The 21,787-nt window shown below is 30.1% G+C and overlaps 1 protein-coding gene across 1 annotated transcript in view; it reads right to left on the bottom strand.

The window, feature by feature from the left end:
• Positions 1 to 1,493: 1,493 nt before the first annotated feature.
• Positions 1,494 to 21,787, bottom strand: part of LOC106681412 (ubiquitin-conjugating enzyme E2 H) — a 48,692-nt gene continuing 28,398 nt past the window's right edge. Inside the window, exons 3-5 of the mRNA XM_014421717.2 lie at positions 16,887 to 17,054; positions 15,227 to 15,355; positions 1,494 to 5,317 (exon numbers count right to left, since the gene is read on the bottom strand). Of these exons, the coding sequence (XP_014277203.1) occupies positions 5,193 to 5,317; positions 15,227 to 15,355; positions 16,887 to 17,054 (422 nt within the window). The 3' untranslated portion in view covers positions 1,494 to 5,192. The remainder of the gene's footprint in view (positions 5,318 to 15,226; positions 15,356 to 16,886; positions 17,055 to 21,787) is intronic.

Here is a 21,787-nt window from a genome sequence, read left to right as displayed (position 1 = left end):
ACCTTTAATGATAGCTGATTTATATATAATTGATATTTAAAATAATTATGTTTATAATTGAAAACAGGAGTTAAAAAAAGTAATTTTCTTCCACATAATACTAAGGCTCAAAATCCATACTACTGTTTATTCATGTATTTTGTCTCACAACATCCACTTCTGAGTATAAAGTTTCTGAATTTCCTGTTTTAATCTTATTCTTTTTATTCAAAAACGTTCAGAACAATTGAATAATTTTGATTTTCTAACAGTAGATAATGCATAATTATCCACAGTCTCACAATCAAATATATTGTTTGTGTATATAATATATTATATTATTTTATAAAATGATATATTGTTTGAGTAAACATGGGAAGGGCATTAATTTAAACAATTGATTTATTTCTAGGAGAATCAATTCAAGAATGGAATTCTGTTATATAATAACAATATGAATATGCAATGATAAAATCACTTCCACTGGGTGAATGTGTTTTAAGATCATTATAACTTTTTGTCTGCTTCTGGTTTATATTTATTATTTTAACCAACTCTTAATAAGATAAGATGTTCTTTTTTAACATATATACAAAGCAAAGGAGTAATTTTCTATTTGAAAAAGATTTCTAAATTAGATCAATACTCCTTACTAAAGAATTTTTTTTTTGGGGGGGGGGGAATAGAACAAAATAATGAGGATTGTAGAAATAGTTTTTTTGAAAAGAGCTGGAAAAAAATTTGAAAACAAATAATCTTGAAAAGTTCCAAAAATCTCAGATTTTATATAAATGATTCATATTCAAAGAAGAACTTAATTATCAAGGGGAAAAAATTGAATATTTTAACAGGAGAGAGTTAAATGCAAATGACTATTTCTTGACCCAATTGAAGAAATGTTAACACTTATTATACTGACCATCGTAAAAATTCAAATAGATCAATCAATGTATTTTATGTGAAGAGGTCAAACAAAAGCAGGGTACAGAAATAACTGTATACTTGAAAAAAATTCTTGTCCTAACTTTTTCTTAGGAAATTTTCAATTTACTAAGAATTGTATCTCACAGCCATTTGATCTTTAAATTTAAATACTCAAATTAATCTTACCAAGAAACAAGACCATAAAACTTTGTTATTTCAATTACACTTTAAATAATGATATACTACAATGATTGTATTTAAAGCATGTTTAAGTAAAAAAAATTAAAATAAAATATATAAAACATAAATCACCATCTTTAAGTAATTTATTTAAACATAGTTATTAGCAATATCAGTGGCTAATTAAAAATATAATAAATAGAAGACACAAGCAATGCAAAATTATTGCTTTAAAAGGTAAAATCAATAACAATTTTATTTTCTCAGCCGATTAACAGACAGAGAACAAGTAAAAAAAGACAAAAATGAAAAATAAAAAAAATGCAACTTGTACATTTGTACTTAAAATAAAAATTTGCACTAAAGATAAGAAAAGGGCAATAATAAATGTACAGAATAATAATAAAATATCCAATTACTGATGACTTTACTCAATCAATTTAAACAAAAAAATATTTACATTTGTGAGCTGCTATACTTCGACACTATAAAAGTTACATACTTAATTAATAAGAAAGTAAATAGAAATCTTTGGCTGACTGAAATAAATGATAGTTGAAGAAGAAAAAAAAAACAGGACATTATTAAACAAAAATAAGCTATGGAAATATATCTACAATGTATAACCATGAAAAAAAAAAAAAAAAATAGGATGAACACATTAACTACAATTTAAATTGCAATTATTGACAGAAATCATAAGAAAGAGATAGATGAAAATAATTTTAAATGGTAATTGGTTACTAAGAAATTTGCTATGTACAATTTGATTTTATTAACAAGTTTAGAATACCCATTTTTTTCAATTCTAAGTTTATACTACTTTTACTAATATATAATACAAATAAACCATCCAAGAACAAATTATAATCTAATAAAGTAGTAGTTTCAAATAGGAAACTTTAAGTATATTGTTCAGAAGAATTTTAGCGACATCGCACAAATTTCCAGAAATGTTCAAGGATAGCAAAGAATAATCAATATAACTTAATGTACAAAAACATTTAAAAAAGTGTAAATTACATTTCAAAAATTGAAACATATTTATACTTTCACTGTTATTTACAATTTTCAGATATTAATAGAAATATGTGCAAATGAATAAATATGAGTGAATGTATATGTATATGTATGCATAAACTGCTAGTTAAAAGTTTAGAAGCACCTGATAATGATCTGAAACAATTATATTAATTTTGTTAATATTCACTATAAAAAGATTACTTGGTCAACTGAGTCTCCAGGCCATAATCTGATTGAGCTACAATGGGAAGAGCATGATAAGAATGTTCAAGAACATCTTACAACTCACAAAAAAATTTTGAGAGCTTCTGAGAAGTTCTTTGAATAATAAGCCGTTTAAGAAGATGAACTCTTAAAACAATCTCAAATGTAGTTAAAGCCTTCTTGAAAAGTATCGGATTTTTTTAAAGAAAAAATGTATAAATATATTTTTTAAATTATATTTTATGAACTTAGGTTGAATATAATTTTCATTTAATAAACAATTTTTGTTTTATTCATTTATAAATATACCAAATTATCACACAAAATTGAGGTGGCCCTATACTTTTGACCAGTAATTTATCATTACTCATTCACACACAAACGTATACATTCACATACATAAACTCACACACATTGTATGTATAATTAGCTATTATCGCGTCCCTTTATTAATTAGTTGATTCAATCATAAGAATACCTTAAAATTTAATTGTAACACTATAAAATTATCACATTTCAAATAAAATGAGTACAAGTAAAACAAATAAAATATTGAATACTTCAAACTTAAGAAAAACAGCAATAAAATTTTTAAATAATATAAAAAAAACTAAATTAAAGAAATCCTAAAAAAAAACTAGTATATAATAAGATATATTATTAAAACATCAGAGAAATGCAGCATTTAGCTTTTGGCCATTTACATTTTCAAAAACTATCACATAACATAATATTCTGTGAGAACAATTTATAATTCTTAATGCTAATGAAAATTCTACTTATCCAATGTTATAGAATAACAGGAGTTTTGAAAGACATAATTATTTATAATATCCAGGGCTTAAACTATAAATATATTGTTCTTTCAATCATTAATTATGTTTTATTATTCCAGTATCTAAAATAACATAAGATCGAAACTAACCTCATTAGACCTTTTGTGACTTATCTGAATAATCAGATACATTCTTATCTAAATAAGGGCACATAAAGATATATTTAACAAATTTTTTGTCCAGAAATATAGGAAATTCCAACTGAAAACGTTTGGACCTCATAAGTTATTTAAAAAGAAAATGAAGTAACAAATGATGCAAATGTGCCATTATAGTTTGATAATTAATTTAGTTCAGTAATGTTGAACTTATTAATATAATTATAACAATAATTAAAATTGCAATTGAAAAACAAAACAACTGTTTAGTTTATATCAATGCAATGTGTAATATAAGAAAGACTATGTGGTAATCAACACGAGTTTCACAGCCCTATTATCGGAAAGAGTAAGAATCACGAGAAGCACTTCAATTTTTATCCTTTATTTAAGAGCAGCTGTTGATAAAATTTGGTGTATATAAATATATATATATATATAAGAATAGCTGTTTTTTTGGATAGTATCCAACATTTCTTAACAGGTGTCTAAGTCTGACAAACTTAGATTGATAAATCTGGTTTCCTGTAAAACATGTAATAAAGGAGGACTGAGCTATGCTGTAACATTATTTTATTTAATAACTAAATGCGACTGAAAAAAAAAAAAAAAATTGTACGGTCATATATTTTACTCATTAATTAAAACAATCATTGATCTTTGAATATAAAATAATTAATAGTGAATTGTTTATTTAAAACAAATATTTCTTATAATAACATGACAAATTACTACCGAAGTAGAAATTTATGATTTAGTAGTAATTTACAGCAATCGATTTTTGAGGTTAAAAAGCCTTATTTTAAAAGTTTAAGCTAAATCCTTCAGTTAGATTTCAAAAACCACTTTGCCAAAAGGTAGAAATTTCTCATCTTAAAGTACAGGATAACTCCTGATTCTTTAATTGATTAATTTCCTTACAATATTTGCCAAAACATAACATGAAGGATTTTTCTTTCATGAAAGGGGGGAAAAAAGCCACTTATCATCTAGGATAAATTTTGAATTTATGAGTCACAAGTCAGTACTGGACAATCAGGCCCTAATACAGTTAGAGTTATACTTATCTAAATAACTGATCTTGAAATAATGAGAAGGGTGAAAAAACAGCATTATTTTTTAAATTTAGATTGGATTATGTTATTGGGCAAATAATTTTATAGGATATTATTTTGCACATTAACAAGGCCTCCCATTAATTTTCCCAAGGTAACCATATTAATTTTCTGAAGCATATTTATGGCCCTATTATTAATAGTATGAAGTTCCACCATTTATGGTGGAATCTACAATCATAAGAATAGTGATGTCATTTGATGACCTGATTCCTTTATAAATATTTGTTCAAAGTAATATAATAATGCCTATTACCATACAACCTGATTTAACAAAGCATATAAAGCTATGGAAATACTCATTGGACATTAGTTATTATATTACTATATTACTACTCATTCATTGAATTGAAGCATGGTCTCAAAAAGGAATGGATACGTGTATCATTTTTGTTATAATGAAAAAAAAAAAAAAGACTCAATTATATCAAAGTAAAGTCCAACAGAAACAAATAAATAAATTATAACAAAATTGCAGATGTTATTGGAATATCCATATTCACTAACCTGAAAAATCTTGATTTAATAACCTAAGTATAGAGAAATATGTGATATATATTTTAGAACAATATGTTTTTTAAAACAATAAAAAAAAAGAAAAAGAAAATTATAATCATTAAGCCCTGGGTACTAAAGTATTATTTTGAATGGTGTCCTTAATACAACCACAGTAAATTATAGAACAAAAATCAACCAAACATCGTAATACAAAATAACTAGATTAGAACATGCAAATATTTTACCTTTCATTCAAAACTTGTTCCATAAAAATCACTTTATAATACAAAACTTTTATTAGGCTCTATATACATTTTTCGTACAAACATCCTTTGTTATAATTCCATATCTTGCGCTTCATCTTCACTAAAATCGGACATTGATGATTCACTGTCCGAAGAAACAGCTTGCTGTTCTTGTTCTCTAAGCGCTTCTTCTGTAGCATATTTTCTGACGTATTCTATAACAAAAGCCAATAATTTTTTTTTCACATCTTATCAAAACTATAATAATTAAAATAAATAATTCTTTACAACCAAGTATCATTAAATGGAACCATTTTTGTTTTTATAAATTATAAAGTTGAACTTTTTAGGATTTACTGGAAGCTTATTGAAATTTATTTTTTGGTAAACACGAAAATAAAAAAAATTACACAGGAATGAAGTTCACAATCTTGTGATACGAGATTAGGTGATCAGCAATGAACAATATGGAGACTAATGTATTATATTAATGTAAAATAGAGGAAATAACGTTACATTTCATTGAACATTATTTAAATCTTTCCATACCATTCATAATCTAGTACAAATACTGTAAATTAAATATATAAAACATTAAAAAATTCAAAACATAGATTTGGCTGGTTTAGGAATGCAATGTCTCATCATATGTTACAGTGATTTGTATCTAAAAAGTTCTTTCATTAGCTGTTTATTTATTTAATAACTATCTTTATTTTGTATCCACAATTTATCAAGTTGTTTTCCCTCTGCACAGAAGCATTGTAACTTTGAAGACCTTAAGTGATAGGTGATAACTTGACAAGGAGGCCACAAAATGTTTTTAGTACAATTATGCCGAGAATTGTTTTTAGTTCAAAAAGGCTGCAGTGGTGAAAAATGTGTGGGAACTGCTGGTTTACACAACAGAAGAGAGAAATGCTTTAATTAGCCATGCTGCCCAATTACATTAGGTTGCTACAGTACACGGCACACCAATCAATCCATGATTGGAAATAATATACAATATATATATTCACATGTTATAACAATAATTTTTTTACCTCCTTTTTCCTTCACAATCAATACTCATCTACTAATTTAAATACTACAAATACTAAATACAAATATTTATTTAATTTTTTTCTTTCTTTACCAATTTAACAATTACATTACATTTAACAATTTTATTTGATGAACTTGAAAATTTTATTCTCCCTATTTCACTATCTTAAACCTCCCCTTTCCAGTGATTCGCTATCCACATTCGATCCATTCAACAAATTAAACAAATACATCATCAGACAGCAATGTAGAGTCAAACCAAAGACATAATAGTCATCGCAGTAGATCAGTTTATACAAAGAAACACATAAATTAAAAAAAATAAATATATAAATTTAGGGGAAAAAAACAAAACAGCCAGTTAAAAGAAATACTTCAATAAATATATAAGTTAAAAGAAATAATTTAATAAATAAATAAGTTAAGAGAATACATAAATTAAAACACAAATCGACAGGTCTAAAAACTAAACAAAAAAAAAAATGAATAATCTCAGAGCTACTTCTCATCCAGATGATGATGTATGATCCCCAGGGAGTCCAAAATAATATTTTCCGCTAAGATCGCTATATTCCCAATGCTAACACCTAGGTCTTCTAAGAATCTCCTTGTTTTATCTGGTATTGTTCCACGAGATCCAAACCAGAAGCCTCTCACAGTGAACTCTCTCTCTCCAAAGGTCTCGCGGAATTTTTCCTTAAGGAAAGGGACACATTTTTCAAATATTTCCTTCTTTTCCCTCTCAGCTCCACGCACCTGATTGAGGTCATTATTTTCAAATCTTACCATCGGATCCAAGACCAGAGATACCGTGCCTTCTGTTTAAGAGAATGCCACAATATCAGCGTATCTTACGGATCCATTGGTGTCCGCACAATAAACCTCATTTTTTCCCTGGAACTTCATCAATTCTTTTTTGACCCTGTGGTGGCAGCATCTTATAAAGGAGGAGTAGTTGGGGCATTTTCCCAGCACATGGCTGGTGTTTCAGACTCTGCCACATTTGTAACACATGGTCCCAACTTCTTGCTTCTGGGACTCCATGCATCCCTGCATAGTTGATATTTAGTTTCAGGGTGTTCCCCCATTCTGACCCCGAAAGTACCTGCTTCTCACACATTTATCTATTAGCTTTCGGGGTCTCTTGGAATGGCAAACACCAATACCCTGCCACCTGCAATTGGCCCAGTCTTTAATAATACTCAAAAGTATTCTAACTCAAAGACTGCTGTAGAGCTCTCACACTACAGTAGCCCTCACATCCAGTCTATCGGCACATGCCGCTATTTCAGCTCCATAAATTAATATAGGCTGAAATAGGGCATCTGGAACATTCGCAACAGTCGCTGAGAAATGGACAAATGCTGCAGAGGAGCCTCCCATTGGCAGCGGGGACCCAGTTTTCGATATCTCCTGGGTGCATATATCATCGCTGATGAGGTTTTAGCAGGGAGGCTGATGAGGTTTTAGCAGGGAGCCTAATGATGCCCTTGATACTCCTGCGGACATTGGTATCAATACCCTCCAATTTCGCAGGATGTATCTTTGTAAGGGGTGCAGTCTGGATAGGGTAAGTAAGGCCCACAAACAAGTATTGGTTGACAACGTTGATCTTTTGTTCCGGCTTGAGCAAACATGAGCTCACTAATTTATCTAAATTATTATTTAGCTTTGTCTCCACCTCTTTTCCAAATACTAGGTCTCCTGAGAATGAACATACCAAATATTTTATGGTGTCGTTGGCCTTTGCCGTTGGATGACATCAGTATTCTCAAAGCTTTGTCGAACGCAGCTCTCCTTTGTCCATTATGGTACCCACACGTTTCTGTGGATTTATTGCCAAACCAATCTCCGCGAGCAGCCTCTGGATACTATTTACATTCTTTCCACAGGGCCCCTATCACACGCCGTAACAGCCAGATCATCCGTGAACCTTGTGAGGACCACATTTTCTTGGTCACAACAAAATTTACCACAGAAATCCTTATCTTGCGGTACAAATGGATGATGGCCAGGTTGAACAGCAAAGGTGACAAGGGCCCGCCCTGAGGCACCCCCCGCAAAACACTAATCTGGCTAGTGATATGGGTTCCTATATTTATCTTGATTTCGTTTGTGGTTAGGAGAGCCACGACCACCTTTGAAAGATTAGACAACACACCTCTCACCTCCAGAGAGCTATGTGCCCATGACCAATGTTGACAAAAGCGCCAACAATGTCAAGAAAAACCACCGCATAATTTTTTTTCCTATTATTAGCATCTTTTAGGATTGCATCTTGGATTCTGGTGCTTACATGTATTCCCAGGAGACCTTTGATGTTTGCTGAAGGTGATCTGCTTTCTCTTAAAAAACAACTTGAAGAATTGTAGATAAAACATAAAATACTCAGAACTGCTGGTGGCAAACATATTTCCGTCTAGCTTTGACATTTTTCTTTGAATTTAACTAGGTTTGAGGTATACCAGGCAAATTTGAATACAGCTAGAAATATGGGTGAGGACCATTGACGATATATATATTCAGAGAATGAATACACAGAACAAGTATGCAGATAGTCGTGAGAATATTCATTGTACCCCTTATACCCCAAAATAGTTATTATTTTACATTCTATCAATGAATATTTTACTTGTCTGAAAAAATAAATATTACATGGTTGACATAAAGGTGTATATCCAGGAGGTATAACTTCGAGAGAGCATATTAAAGAACAATTCTCATTAATAAGAAGTTCATTATACATTGAGGTATTTGTTTACCCTTTTGTTTCCTTATTCATCATTACCAATTCAACCTGATTGCAAAGAAAAATTTGAAAGCATGTAGTAGGAAATAAGTTTCACACCACCCATTTGGCAAAGTTAGTATTTTATCAGCAACAAATGAAGTTTCTAAAAATGTGTGTTGTAAACATTATAATTGTTTCCATATATATATTTTTTTAAATATCATTGTAAATGGCAAAACAGTTAACAAAGACCATAACTTGAAATGCAATACATACCTAATTGTTAGATTTATTAAAATTAGGCCTATTCTGTATTCCCTTGGTTAAACAACCAATAAATTGTAAATGAACATTTTTTTCCATTTGTTTTTTTAAAAATTAATTATAAGCATTTTTTTCAAATAATGTTTCACAAGTATGTGGTATATGTCACACAATAAATTTAGTTATATTGATTTTCAACAAAATAACGAAGAGATTTAAAGATTTCGTCATGATCGAATCAGCTCACCGCTACAGGTAGTTCGCCTGCCACCACCCAGTTTGCATAAATGCAGGCCTTATTGTATTCATGAAGTTAAAGAGAAATGTTTATATGTCAGAATATATTATTAATTTCACATATTGTAATTTTGTTTTTGTATTAATCATAAAAATAATTAACTACAAAAATTATTAGATATAACAGCTTCTCGGTAACAATTAATGACCTTGTGTTATTACTACTATTTTAGCAGAAACAAACAGAGTAACAAAAGCATTACACCGAGGTAGAGTAAATATATCTTCAACATTTCAGTATATTACTCCCACTACTTTTGATTTAATGAAGTGTTTTTTTATCTCAGTTCTTAACTCTCTCCTTCCTATCCTGAATTTCAGGCCAAGACTTCATCTCCTCTCCCAAATTTCAGACTGAGGCATCATCTCCTTATCTGAAATTCTCTCCACAATACCTGAAGTTTCATACCAGTGCTCGTGAAACCTCTTCTACAGTACCTAAGCTTCATCTCTTAGTTCACACTGACAGTACTTGAGACTCATCCCTTAATATTGTCAGTATTCCACAAGATTTCTCCTCACTATCTTAGTTTTTACGATCATTCTTCTCCAAGAATATATCTTATCAAGACTTACGTGAAGTTAATACAATAAGCTGCCGACAATCCAGATATCATTCAGTAACATCCCGGTAATTTGTTCATGTTACTTCTTGATATATATATACATACACACACATTATCATAGCTAAATAAGAAAGAAACTTTTTAAGTTACAAAATGCATAGTATATATTTGTAGTGACATTACAAATATTTAGTTTGTGGGCTTCCCTAACTAAGGGTATTTAAATTTTATATATCATTATGTTAAAAATATTATATTAAATATTGAAAATATAAAATAACATAATGAATATTAGAACATGATTTGTGGAAGAATAAGACAAAACTTAGCACTCTTATTAAAGAAACTAAGAGGCATTTATCTTAAGAATTTCTGATTTAATCAACAACATAGAAATAAAATTTCTAAATGTAGGAACTGTTTTTAAAAGGGAGTGATAATAAAAAAAATTGTATTCTATAAACTTTAGTGAATAGGCCCCGAGTTTTATATTTTAAATTAGTAAACAACTAACAATCATGACCTTTATTTTTTCAGTAACTTTATTTTCTAAAGAATACTTTACAACTATTCAGAATTATAATGAATTAATATCATAAATAAGTAGTATAAAAGGGTCATTTATACATAAAAATGTTTTCTCCAAAAATTGAAGTTAAAGTTGGTTAAGCATAACAAAAGTTCATGACAAGAAAAACAATAATTATGTAGAAGTATAATACAATATTCTACTCAATCATCTAATATTATACCCTGACCATTGTAGGTAATTACTTTGTAATAAAAGTATTATATTAATAGTATAGATTGTAATAGAGAAAAGTATTCAATGATCTCTTTAATTAATAAACAAAAGTAAGTGGGGGAAGGAAGGAAATATTTATTACTAATATTATTTGCTTTGAAAAATTGGCCTAAGTAAAATAAATTAAATTATGGACATGGAACCAGGATTTGTTAACTGTTTATATTCACTTTAACATCCCATGTTTTTGCGCATATTATGATAAATAAATTGTTTAATTTAAGCTAGTATGAAGATAGATAGATGTGTTCTGATACTTGAGATTTTGCTGATCCAAGATTTATTGGTAGCATTCCAAGGTTGTGTATCTTGTGTCTTAAGTAAGCAGCACGAACGCCTAAGATGATAGTTAATCTACAGAAAAAGAATACATCATAATAATACTTTCTCATAAGGAGATTTTAAACTAAACTATATTGATTTGACTATATAAGTCTTTAAAAATAATCAATAGAGGTTATTAAAATTCTCTAAGGGGCTGAAAGAAATAAAGTGAAGATATAGTAGCAATGGTTGGAACAAATACTTCCTTTACGTTATGTTCAACTAATTATTATTTCCTCTATTAAATCTATGTAATGAACTAAAAGGGTACGGTCCCTATTCAAACCAACATCTTCAGAGAAATCTAATTAATATATCATTTCAAGAGAAAATAATTGAATAAATATGAATTTGAATAAAATGTGTAGGCAATAAATAGACAAACTGGAGGTGACATTTCTTGACCTTTAATAAAACCAAATCAATTGTTAATAATATTGTATTCATCCATGGTAAAGGGTTTCTTTTGTGACCCAATTATATTTTAAATTCTGAAAAAAAATATTTGTATAGAATCAGCCAAGAATAGAGGATAAAAAATGGACTTCAGTATATGATGAAGATGGAGAGTAACAATAGCTAGAAATGTAAATACTATTGGATAAGTTCCTATTTCATTCCAATCGAGTAATAAAACTAAAGATCAAATATTTTCCTTACAACTATTTGTACAGAGTAATACAACTTAATAAAAGTAATACAAGCCATGGAAGTTCATGGAAGCCATGGAGATGGTTAGGGCCATGATGGAGCAAGAAATTAAAATAATTGGGGTTATTTACAAAACAGAAAAAAAGAGTTCATTGACAATACTTATTGGACTATTTAGTATTTTAAGGGTTTGATATAAAAAAAAACAAAGAAAAAAACATATTATTACAATCTGTATTATCATTGAATTTAGCTATGATTGTGCAGCTATTGGTTACTGCTGTTTATTTCCAATTGTATTTACATAAACAAAGATGAATAAATAAATAAATAAATATTATTTTAAATATTTTTTATAGTAACTGGTCTTTCAGTTTTCACATAAATTTTGGATTTTAATCAGTTAATCATATGGACTCAATCACTCATCAAAATTTAACACAGTTAAAACTTTACGACACAGCTACTCTGTGATTATTATCCAGAGGTTTAAGATTTTCTAGCAAGGGGATTCTCTTTGTCAGTTTTATTCAATGTAGTACTATCAGACTGTTAGAAAGGTAATTGATACAGAGATGGTTTAACTCTGGGTGGTAAAATACCTCTGTTTGAGAATTCTGATGTTCTGATACTATCAAATAAAGCTACAGAAACTATTTACTAAGAAATTTCTTTAATAAATGCATTTGATAAATTTCTCCACATAAAGTAGATGTGATTATTATAATGCAAAAAAAAAAAAATAAATAAATAAAACTTGACAAATGTAGTATTTAACCTTATGTAAGGGAATCCATCTACCCAAAAGTTCATCCAAACATCACAGAAGAAATCATGGTATGAAATTTTTACTCTTTGGAATGACATAAGAAGAGCTGAAGGCACCAAGGTTATTGATCAGAATATGACTGAAATAAAAGAGCTACAAACAATAACTTTCTAACTTTCAATCCAAATGAAGGATGCATGGGCCATTATAATCAAGTGTGCTAAGGCAGCATCTTAGCATTCTTGTGTCTGATCGTAGAAGATTGTTGAACTTGACAATAGTTTATTGTAAGCAGTCTGAGGTAAAAAATTCCCAAACCATTAAATGTTTTAACATATGTATTCAATGGGTATCAGAAAACCACACCAATATCCATAAGTAATTAACTAAGGCATCTCCATTAACAGTAGCAGATTATTAAATCTCAACTTAAAAAAAAAAAATAATGAGAAAGAAAAATAAGCGTCATGCTTTAGTATCATATTTTTGTAATTACATAATATATATTACTTGTTTTTGTTTTTATATTCACAAATGTACTAATAGTTATTCCAAATTGCATCAATAAATATTTAAAAAATGTCATAATATATCATATTATATGGTTACATGTGGATATGTTTATATAACTTTGAACTAGTTTTTGCAATAATTTGCCCCATTAACAGCTACTGCACTTTATTTTATTCTAGTTTTGTTATATGTAATTCCACAATATTTATTCTTCATACATCTTATATTATTATTATTATTATTATTATTATATCTTGTTATATTAGCCCTAAAGAAGGCCCAAAACATAGGCCGAAATGTTTGCACACACAAATTGTAAAATGTTTTTTGCTTGTTTTATTTCTGACGGCACCCCCATCTCCATAAGTTTTGCAGTTTTTAATTTAACTTCGACATTTATCTATGTATTTTAATAAAAGAAAATAGGTATACCAAATAAAACAATATCAGTAGCCTCCTAATAAACTTAATTATTTTTTAAAAAATCCATTGCTATATTGGTAAGAAATATGCAATTGAAAACTTGTGACTTTAAATAGTCTATTAAGTTTTTTAAGCTAGAACTAAGAGGAGTGTTATTGGATACAGTTCCAATCGAGTTTGATAATGAGCTAATAAGAAGAATATTGTTTCATGAACAGTTTTTTAAGTGCCAATGCCATTTGCCAACTTAATTAAAATATTTTCTTTACACAAAATTAATATGTGAACATCCATACAAAAGGCAGAATATTTCTAAAGAAAAGTGAGTCATTTTAAATTAGCAAAATATATAAAATTAAATTTCATTGAGAATATACTGTATATTATATGGAAGCTATAGAAAATATGAGCTTTTAGTAAATTTGAAACTATCTTTTTACAATTAGTAGTTTTTAATAGACTACTTAATAGTTTCTACAATTTGGTCTATGTTATTGCAGACTCTGCTTTCTCAAATTTAAATGGGACAAGGCACATAAAGTGGATATTGGTCCTTCTCTACTGTCAAATTTACAGATACGAAAGTTGTAGAATTTTTATGAGCCTTTATGGTATCATTTTAATACCTCCTCAAAATTCAACACACAGTGAATCACAAGTCGCATCTGATGTCACAACCTCATGTTATATGTTCACGCTATAAACGGGTTACCCTCACCACTACTAATTCAACACAAGCTGGCCAGCGTTGGATTGGAAAACACCTGGATCGGGAAAAGTTGAATTTTTGTCACAATTAACCCATTTGCTCAGCCTGGATGAAGCTGAGAATCGGAAATTGGCTCAGCAAACTAAGAAGTGAGGTGAGAAGATGGCAGCACCACTTGAACCCATAATGGACTCCAGCTGCACAATAGGCAGCAGCATCAGGACACCAGGGATAGTGTGAGCCCCAAACCATTCTCTCTTTCTCTTATATCTACCCCTTCAAGGATTTGTTTTGTCCTACAAAAAAATTACATGTATTACTAACCAAAATGTCACTCAATTTCCTCACAATTTATTTTATTTGAACTGCAACACCATGCAATAAAGGGCTCCGAATCGTAATGCATGCATCGGACCCCTGAGGCTGCACACCTACCAATTATCCTCCAGTTATCTACTTATCTACCTGTTATTCTTCTCAGTACAAGAAACATAAAATTTATAAAAATATTTGAGTTTCATAAAAATGAACATCATTGATGAAATTTCAACAGTTTTTTATAATAACCAAATTATTAAAATTTACCAACTTTAAAAAAGTATAGTGAAAGACAAAATAAAATAAAACAAATTTAAAGAACTATGACAGCTGAGTATTCGTAGAAGTGGTAAATGAAAGTAATGCAGGTTTGCAGGTCAATTCAAGTTCATCTACCCCTGAAAACTGTCCTAATAGCCAAGAAAGGGATAAATAAAAACATGATTTTAAATTTATTTACACAATATTGGACATAAATAAAAATCTTCATAAAATAGTTATGTAGGTAGTAAACTATTTATAATAGAACATCAAGTGGAAACAAGTAAAATCAGAAAATAAATGTTACTTTAAACATACTTAAGGAAAAACCAACAGTACAAGTATAGAAATATATATTAATGGTATATATTATACAACTTACATGAGTAATTAATGTTTGATTAAAAATAGAGACACTTTGTAAAAGAGAAGGTGAAAAAAAAGCTTACCATGAACTTTTTTCCGGTATTCATCTGGTTTATGTAAATACATAGCAGCTGCATCACCGTTTAATGGATCAATCGGATTTGGATATGTCAGAAGCTGAGGCAGGAAAGATTCAAAAATGTTGGACAAATCTAAACATATCAGAAAAGACTATTAATTAGTAAATAAAATTGATTTCTCATGAGTCATCAATCAAATATTTCCCCTTCTGGCTATGAAACAAAGTTAATGACTGCATTATGTTAATCATAGAATTCATGGAGTATCATGATGTGAATGAACAAAGTTATTTATGTCAAACATAATGTAGATCAAGGTAAATGCAACTGAAAAGCTGCTACTAATACATACTTACTTTTCTTTAGTTTTATAATTATGACTACTATTAGAGAGGTAAGGTAACTATAGCATACATCTTGCTACCAATATAACTATATGCAACAATTACAAGAAAATAAGTAAAATATTTTAAACAATCTCAAATTTTGCAAGCAAATAAAATAACTCAACACCTAGTACCTGACATATATTTGACTAAATATACTAATAATATATAAATGGGTTCAATTTAATACTTTTTATCTTAAAATCATAATTCTTTTCCGATTTATGAAATGGTGTCCTGTGGAATGCAAACAAATGAACAAAAGAAAAATAATAAAATTACTGTATACTCCATCGTCATTTGGTAAATGAAAATAAAAAACAAAAGTAATGAAACAATTCAACAAATCATTCTGAAAAAAATTAACTTATTAAAGCTACCATCTACTTTGTTAGTTTCAGCGATCGAAGCTCACGATTTACAATAATTAATTTTCGATTTGATAAAATTTTCTTTCAAAGCCTTAAAAAAGGTCTGTTGATTTTCATAGTTAACAAATAAAATTTAGTATATGTGAGTTACAGTATTTAACATATTTATAACAGAAGGAGTAATATATTTCATTTTGTTTTTCTTGATTTGTACTTCAAGATTCAAAACTTCATGACCACTTAAGGGAATTTAATATGATGATGGGATCTAATACTTTATTTTATTATGCCATAACATCCCTAGTTCATTTGGTAACAATTAGAATAAGCATTGGAAAGAAATAACATAAATATAAGTATTTGAGAGAGGGGGACTGAATGACATAGTCTTGGAATTAGAGATGGTAAGGGAAGCTACATCAACTCGGGGAATTCAAGAATAATAGACTCCCTGTAAGAGGTATAGCACATACTTATTTGAGAACATGAAATGAGGTATTGAAAGAAAAGTTATGTACTGAATAGGGATTGAACTGAGTCCAAAACATCTTGGAAACATCCACATCATTGTGATTTAGTCAATAAGATGAAATTGACAAATGCAAAAATTTGGGCAGTATTGAGAAAATCTATTAAATAACATCAAATTGTTTTTACTCAAATTTCTTATTGTGTATAAACAAACCAACTTTTATTTATTTTATTTGTATTTAATATTCTTGTCCATGATTTTTTTTCTTTATTAATAAATAATACAAAAGTTATTCACAGAGTATATCTAATAGAATATATCTAATTGTCACAGAACAAGCATATCAACAAAAAATAATCTTTATGGAAGATTGTTAAATCAAAACAACACATACTATTTTATAAATTGTTAGCTAAAAAATTTAAAAAACTTACCATATAGGGCTGTCCAAGCTTGATTTATAACATCAAGACACACAGTTCCTGATACTTCATCTATATTGGGGTGGTAGACTTTATTCATAAAGCCTATTGAAGGTGACTTAAAGGGATAATGTTCAGGAAGGTGGACTCTGACTTTCCAAATGCCTCCTTCATAAGGTGCTAAAAAGAAATATTTTATAAATACAATGACAAATAACTTGTTACTTATTTTTGTATAAATAACAAAAACCTGTTATTTATATTATTTTATTTTTGTATCTTTATTGGAATTTACAACTATACATAATTATACATTTAGTAAATTTGATATATGGTATTATGGAGTGATACAGGCTGTAGAGAAACTACCCATTGGTAGCACTCTAAAGAAGTTTTTACAATAGCAGGTCTCTTGGCCATCTTCCTTTCAGGCGCCTCGGAGGATTGTCAGGAATGTAATTGTTAGAAACTAGTGGGTTTGGAGAGTTAGTGAGTTTATAATGGAAGGAATGATATCTGGTTCGAACTAGATCGGTTACATATGGAAAATCAAGGTCTTTATGTATGATTTTATTTGTGGCAAAGTAAGGAGCATTGAGGATTTTACAAAGGATTTTAGATTGTAAGCATTGGATACAAGAGGAATTAAAAGGTTTAGAGGAGCTTCAAAGCTCAACTCCAGATAGTATTTTGTAATGAATTGGAAGTTTAGACCATTTGTCTAGTAAGTGCAGTGATAGTCGAAGTCGAGGTGCAGTTTCCTGTCTTTTCAGTCCTATGTGAGGATTCCAGGATAGTCGTATGTAGTCCAAGGTAGTGGATCTGTTCGATAGGGGTAAGAGCAACATTGTTAAAGGATACTGTAGAGCAGCCGGTCGGTTTACGATGAAGGGTAAAGGTGATTTGATGGGATTTATTTTAATTATCTCTCCAATTATGACAACATTCTTCGAGGGCTGAGGTATGGGATTGAAGACTTTGGGATGCAATTAAAGGGTTATTATTAACTGTGAGCGCACATGAGTCATCAGCATAAGTGATGAGGATAGTGCTAGGATTGGTTGGCATGCCAGCTGTATAGACGATGCAGAGGATGGAACCGAGAATATTACCTTGAGGAACATCAGCGGATTGAGAATAGAGGAATGAATAGGAACCATTGTGGTTTACTTACTGAAAACTCAAAAACGGTTATCAAAATAATAATTTAAAATTCTATAAATTATACTCTTGTCAAGTAATATTATTCTCTTAAAATAATAATATTCTCATATAAAATTATTTGTTTCTTTTGGTGGTACTGAGAAATCTTTTTTTTTTATGCGTATCCCACCAATACCGTACCCTTATACCAAGAAAAAAAAATTCACAAAAATAAAATAAAGTGGGGAGTTGGCCACGACCCTAGAGCGCCGGTTTATTTTGACGTTGTAGCGACGCCTCCATCTCCTTGTCTATGCTATAACTACTTAGAGCCGTGCGAACCACTATGGGCCGTCAAGACGTAATCTACCAGCTAAGACATTATCTACGATCATCAGACAAACGTCGTATATTGAAATATGTTTATTTCTTGTAACTAAATCAATTGTAAAAATGTAGTAATCACGTCATATGTAGCAATATTCTTACATGTTTTGTTTGGACCAATAAAGACTACATTAGAATCTTCTAATTAACTAAAAGGTGACATCTTACAGGTAGCATCTCTCGATGACTTTATTAAGCCACGAAGTATGACACATATAAAATTGACAAGTCTAGTTGTGACAATCCCCTTCACAGATTCATCTCCTTAGGAGGCAGTGAGTGATAAAATACAGTGAATTGGATTATTCTTCCTCTATTTTGGGTAATGTATATTAGGCTATTATTTCATTTTGCCTTCTCAGTGTCTCCCCACCTTCCTGTACCCTCTGAATTTTTGTAAAGACCTACAGCGAATACTTGAAGAATTGGTTACCCCTTTTCACGACCGTAAGCGAATACCTTATGGAGTGGAGTTTCCGTTCCGACAAGGATCTGCAGCAAATAACTTACTGAATGAAGCTTCCATACTGCGAGGATTTTCGGCGAATAACCGTAAAACTTGCCAATTATCCTGTTAGTCCTTCTTCTATCCAGTTACCTAACCACTGAACATGCATTGTTGAGGCCTTGTGAGGTACGAGTAGAATACTTCACCTCTTAAATTGGTGCCGGAATCTATTACACACAGCTCTCTCAACAACAAAAATAGGAATTTCCCATTTTAATGAAAATGTCTGTAAAATCGTCCATTTAATCGCAAATGTAAACTAAACAATTGTAGAATTTGCCATTTCCAATAATAATTTGGCTTATCAACAATGAAAATCCATAAAGGCGTTCTCGAAATATTCCTGTTACATCTCTGTTCTATTAAACACATTTCAATGCAATTAGCAAGGATCCCGAAATATATTTACTGTTATAAAAAGTATAAAGTGCAAATAAGATTAAATAAACTTAAACTTTCTTTAACTTGGTAAATTTATCAATTAATGTTTTCTCAGAACAGTTAATGAAAAATTAATTTATTTAAAAAAAACATTAAAATATGAAGTTTGATACAATTGAAGAAACTTTTTTTTTGATACAATGGTGAAAGTTTTTTTTACAAAAATGAATAAATAAAGCATTAATTGTAGCATTAATATATCACACTAACTTCCTTTTCCTCTTTTTCGAGAATTAATGAAACATTTGAATCAAATTATATTTGTTTTTCATTTTTAGAACAAGTTCTACTACTTTATGCTTATTCTTTAATATTAAACACGTGCTGATTTTGACTTTCACTAACTTACATTTGAAATAAATAGTAAGGGGAAATATTGCGATCTTGAAAAAAAAAAATGTATGCACTAACAATAAAAACTCAGAAAATTATCACACAACGGCATATTATTAAAATCAATTATTTATCTCTTCATAACATGATAAATGGTCTCTCTCACACGACTGTCCATACTTTTTGATAAAACGATAAAAATAAGAGTGTTAATAACAATTAATAGCAGTTAACACTAAGTACAAAAAATAAACTACGAATATTAACAACAAATTGACCAACTATGACATGCATGCATGGCGTCCCAGTTGACTCCCGCTCTAGCGTAAAGCTACTACATTCTTAATCGTTAAAACCCCGTCTGAAATTATTTCCAACTTGAGTGCGTTTTCAAAACTGACACGCTCGTACATGTCAAACATTTGAGTTTAATCAACCGAGCAATCAACGACTGCGATTTGTTATAAAAAATTCAGTACGTCATAGGTCTTTGGATTTTTTAAATCTACTTTCATAAATAACAAAAGAAATAATTTTTATCCAAGCATATGATCAATTTTTCTGCATCTGCATTCACGGCTGTTCCAATTCATGATCTTTAGTTTAACATGTTAAAGCGTGTAAAATGGAGAAATATTTCTATCTTTTACAATGCTAAAACGATATAACATTTAACATGGTTGAGAGTCCGTTACTAGGTCTGTTAAATGGAGAAAGACGTCACGCAACAGACCAGCTGAGCTCATCATTTTGTTTGTTATGTTCGGTTACTTGCTCGTAGTTTGTGTTTTTTTTGGTGTATTAGTATTGTTATTGCGATCGGCAGTGGTGTTGAAGTGCTGAAGGATCTTGCGAGCAGCTCCTGCTGCGGGGATCTCATGCAGTGCTGCAATGTGTTCCTCCGCAATGTCAAATTGAAGGAAATGAATAAGCCGATGCACTTTTTAAAAGAGGTTCTCTTGAGTCCCAACCAAACCTTCCCCTATCATATAGCTCTACCAAACAAACGATTGAGGCGAAGGAAAAAACTCGTAGTTTGACAGAGGCACGAGAGAGCTGCAGAGGATAAATCATAGGTACCCTTGTTGCTGGAACCGATACCATGGAACCTACCAAGAAGACATAGTGTGGCCTGTTTTAGAATGCAAACTGGACATGATTTTCTGTCAAAACATCTGTTCAATTGGTGTTTGTGAGATCCCGCTCTGCAAGCTTTTCCAGATATTTCTTTGGGCTATTCGACGTCGAATATATATATATATATATATGATTAACGTTAATTAATATTTATTAAAACTCATAACCTGCTAATCATGAATAACAAAAATCACTCACAGTAGGTAGGCAAATGGTGTGTGAAGGTTCCGTTCATAGATGTTACCTCGATTCACCAATATCTTGCTATCCATACGCGCATATTAAGATAATACAAGAATACAGTTATTCATAGACCACAGCAAACATCAACAAAATGACGGAGGGCCGGTGGGCGGTTTGAATCCTTTGTAGGAGCAGTAATTGTCATGATTCATGCTAAAATAAATTGATTTTCAGTTGTATAGACAAAACGGAGATGAATAAACAGAAAGATGGGCGAGTTTTATGGGTATTGGCTTTAGATCCTTGTTTGTGTTCGTATTCAGTCAAGAGGATAGCCAGTTCTACAGGTATTCGCTTTAGATTCTGGCGAAAGGACAAATATAGTACCTCATAGCTGTCTCTACGGCTACGCTCTCTGTAGGGTACAGTATTGAGCAGGTGACTAATGGTAACAGCGTGAAAATTTATCAAATACAAATGAGTGAATGAATATACTAATCCATGTCAAATGTGATAATTCGCTGTCTCCTAAAAGGTAACGATGACCAAGTATTCTGGGGTGATCAACCCACTAAGAATGAAAAGAACAATGAGAGGCACGGCTGGTACGAAGTTAATTTACAGTTGATAAGTATATTTTACCTGTTTATTTCAATAATAAATTTACAAGTACAGCAATATTTTGCATAGTTTTAACGGAAAACATTCAAATATTTACAATTAAGGCTAAATGTACCCTTCCTGGGACGCACCAGAATTTACTTTTCTATTTACTCTTGAA

The sequence above is a fragment of the Halyomorpha halys genome, unplaced genomic scaffold (assembly GCF_000696795.3).
Source record: "Halyomorpha halys isolate HHAL.00 unplaced genomic scaffold, Hhal_1.1 Scaffold337.1, whole genome shotgun sequence".
NCBI lineage: Eukaryota > Metazoa > Arthropoda > Insecta > Hemiptera > Pentatomidae > Halyomorpha > Halyomorpha halys.
The sequence above is the reverse complement of the archived record's forward strand: the minus strand, read 5'-3'. Positions and strand labels throughout refer to the sequence as shown.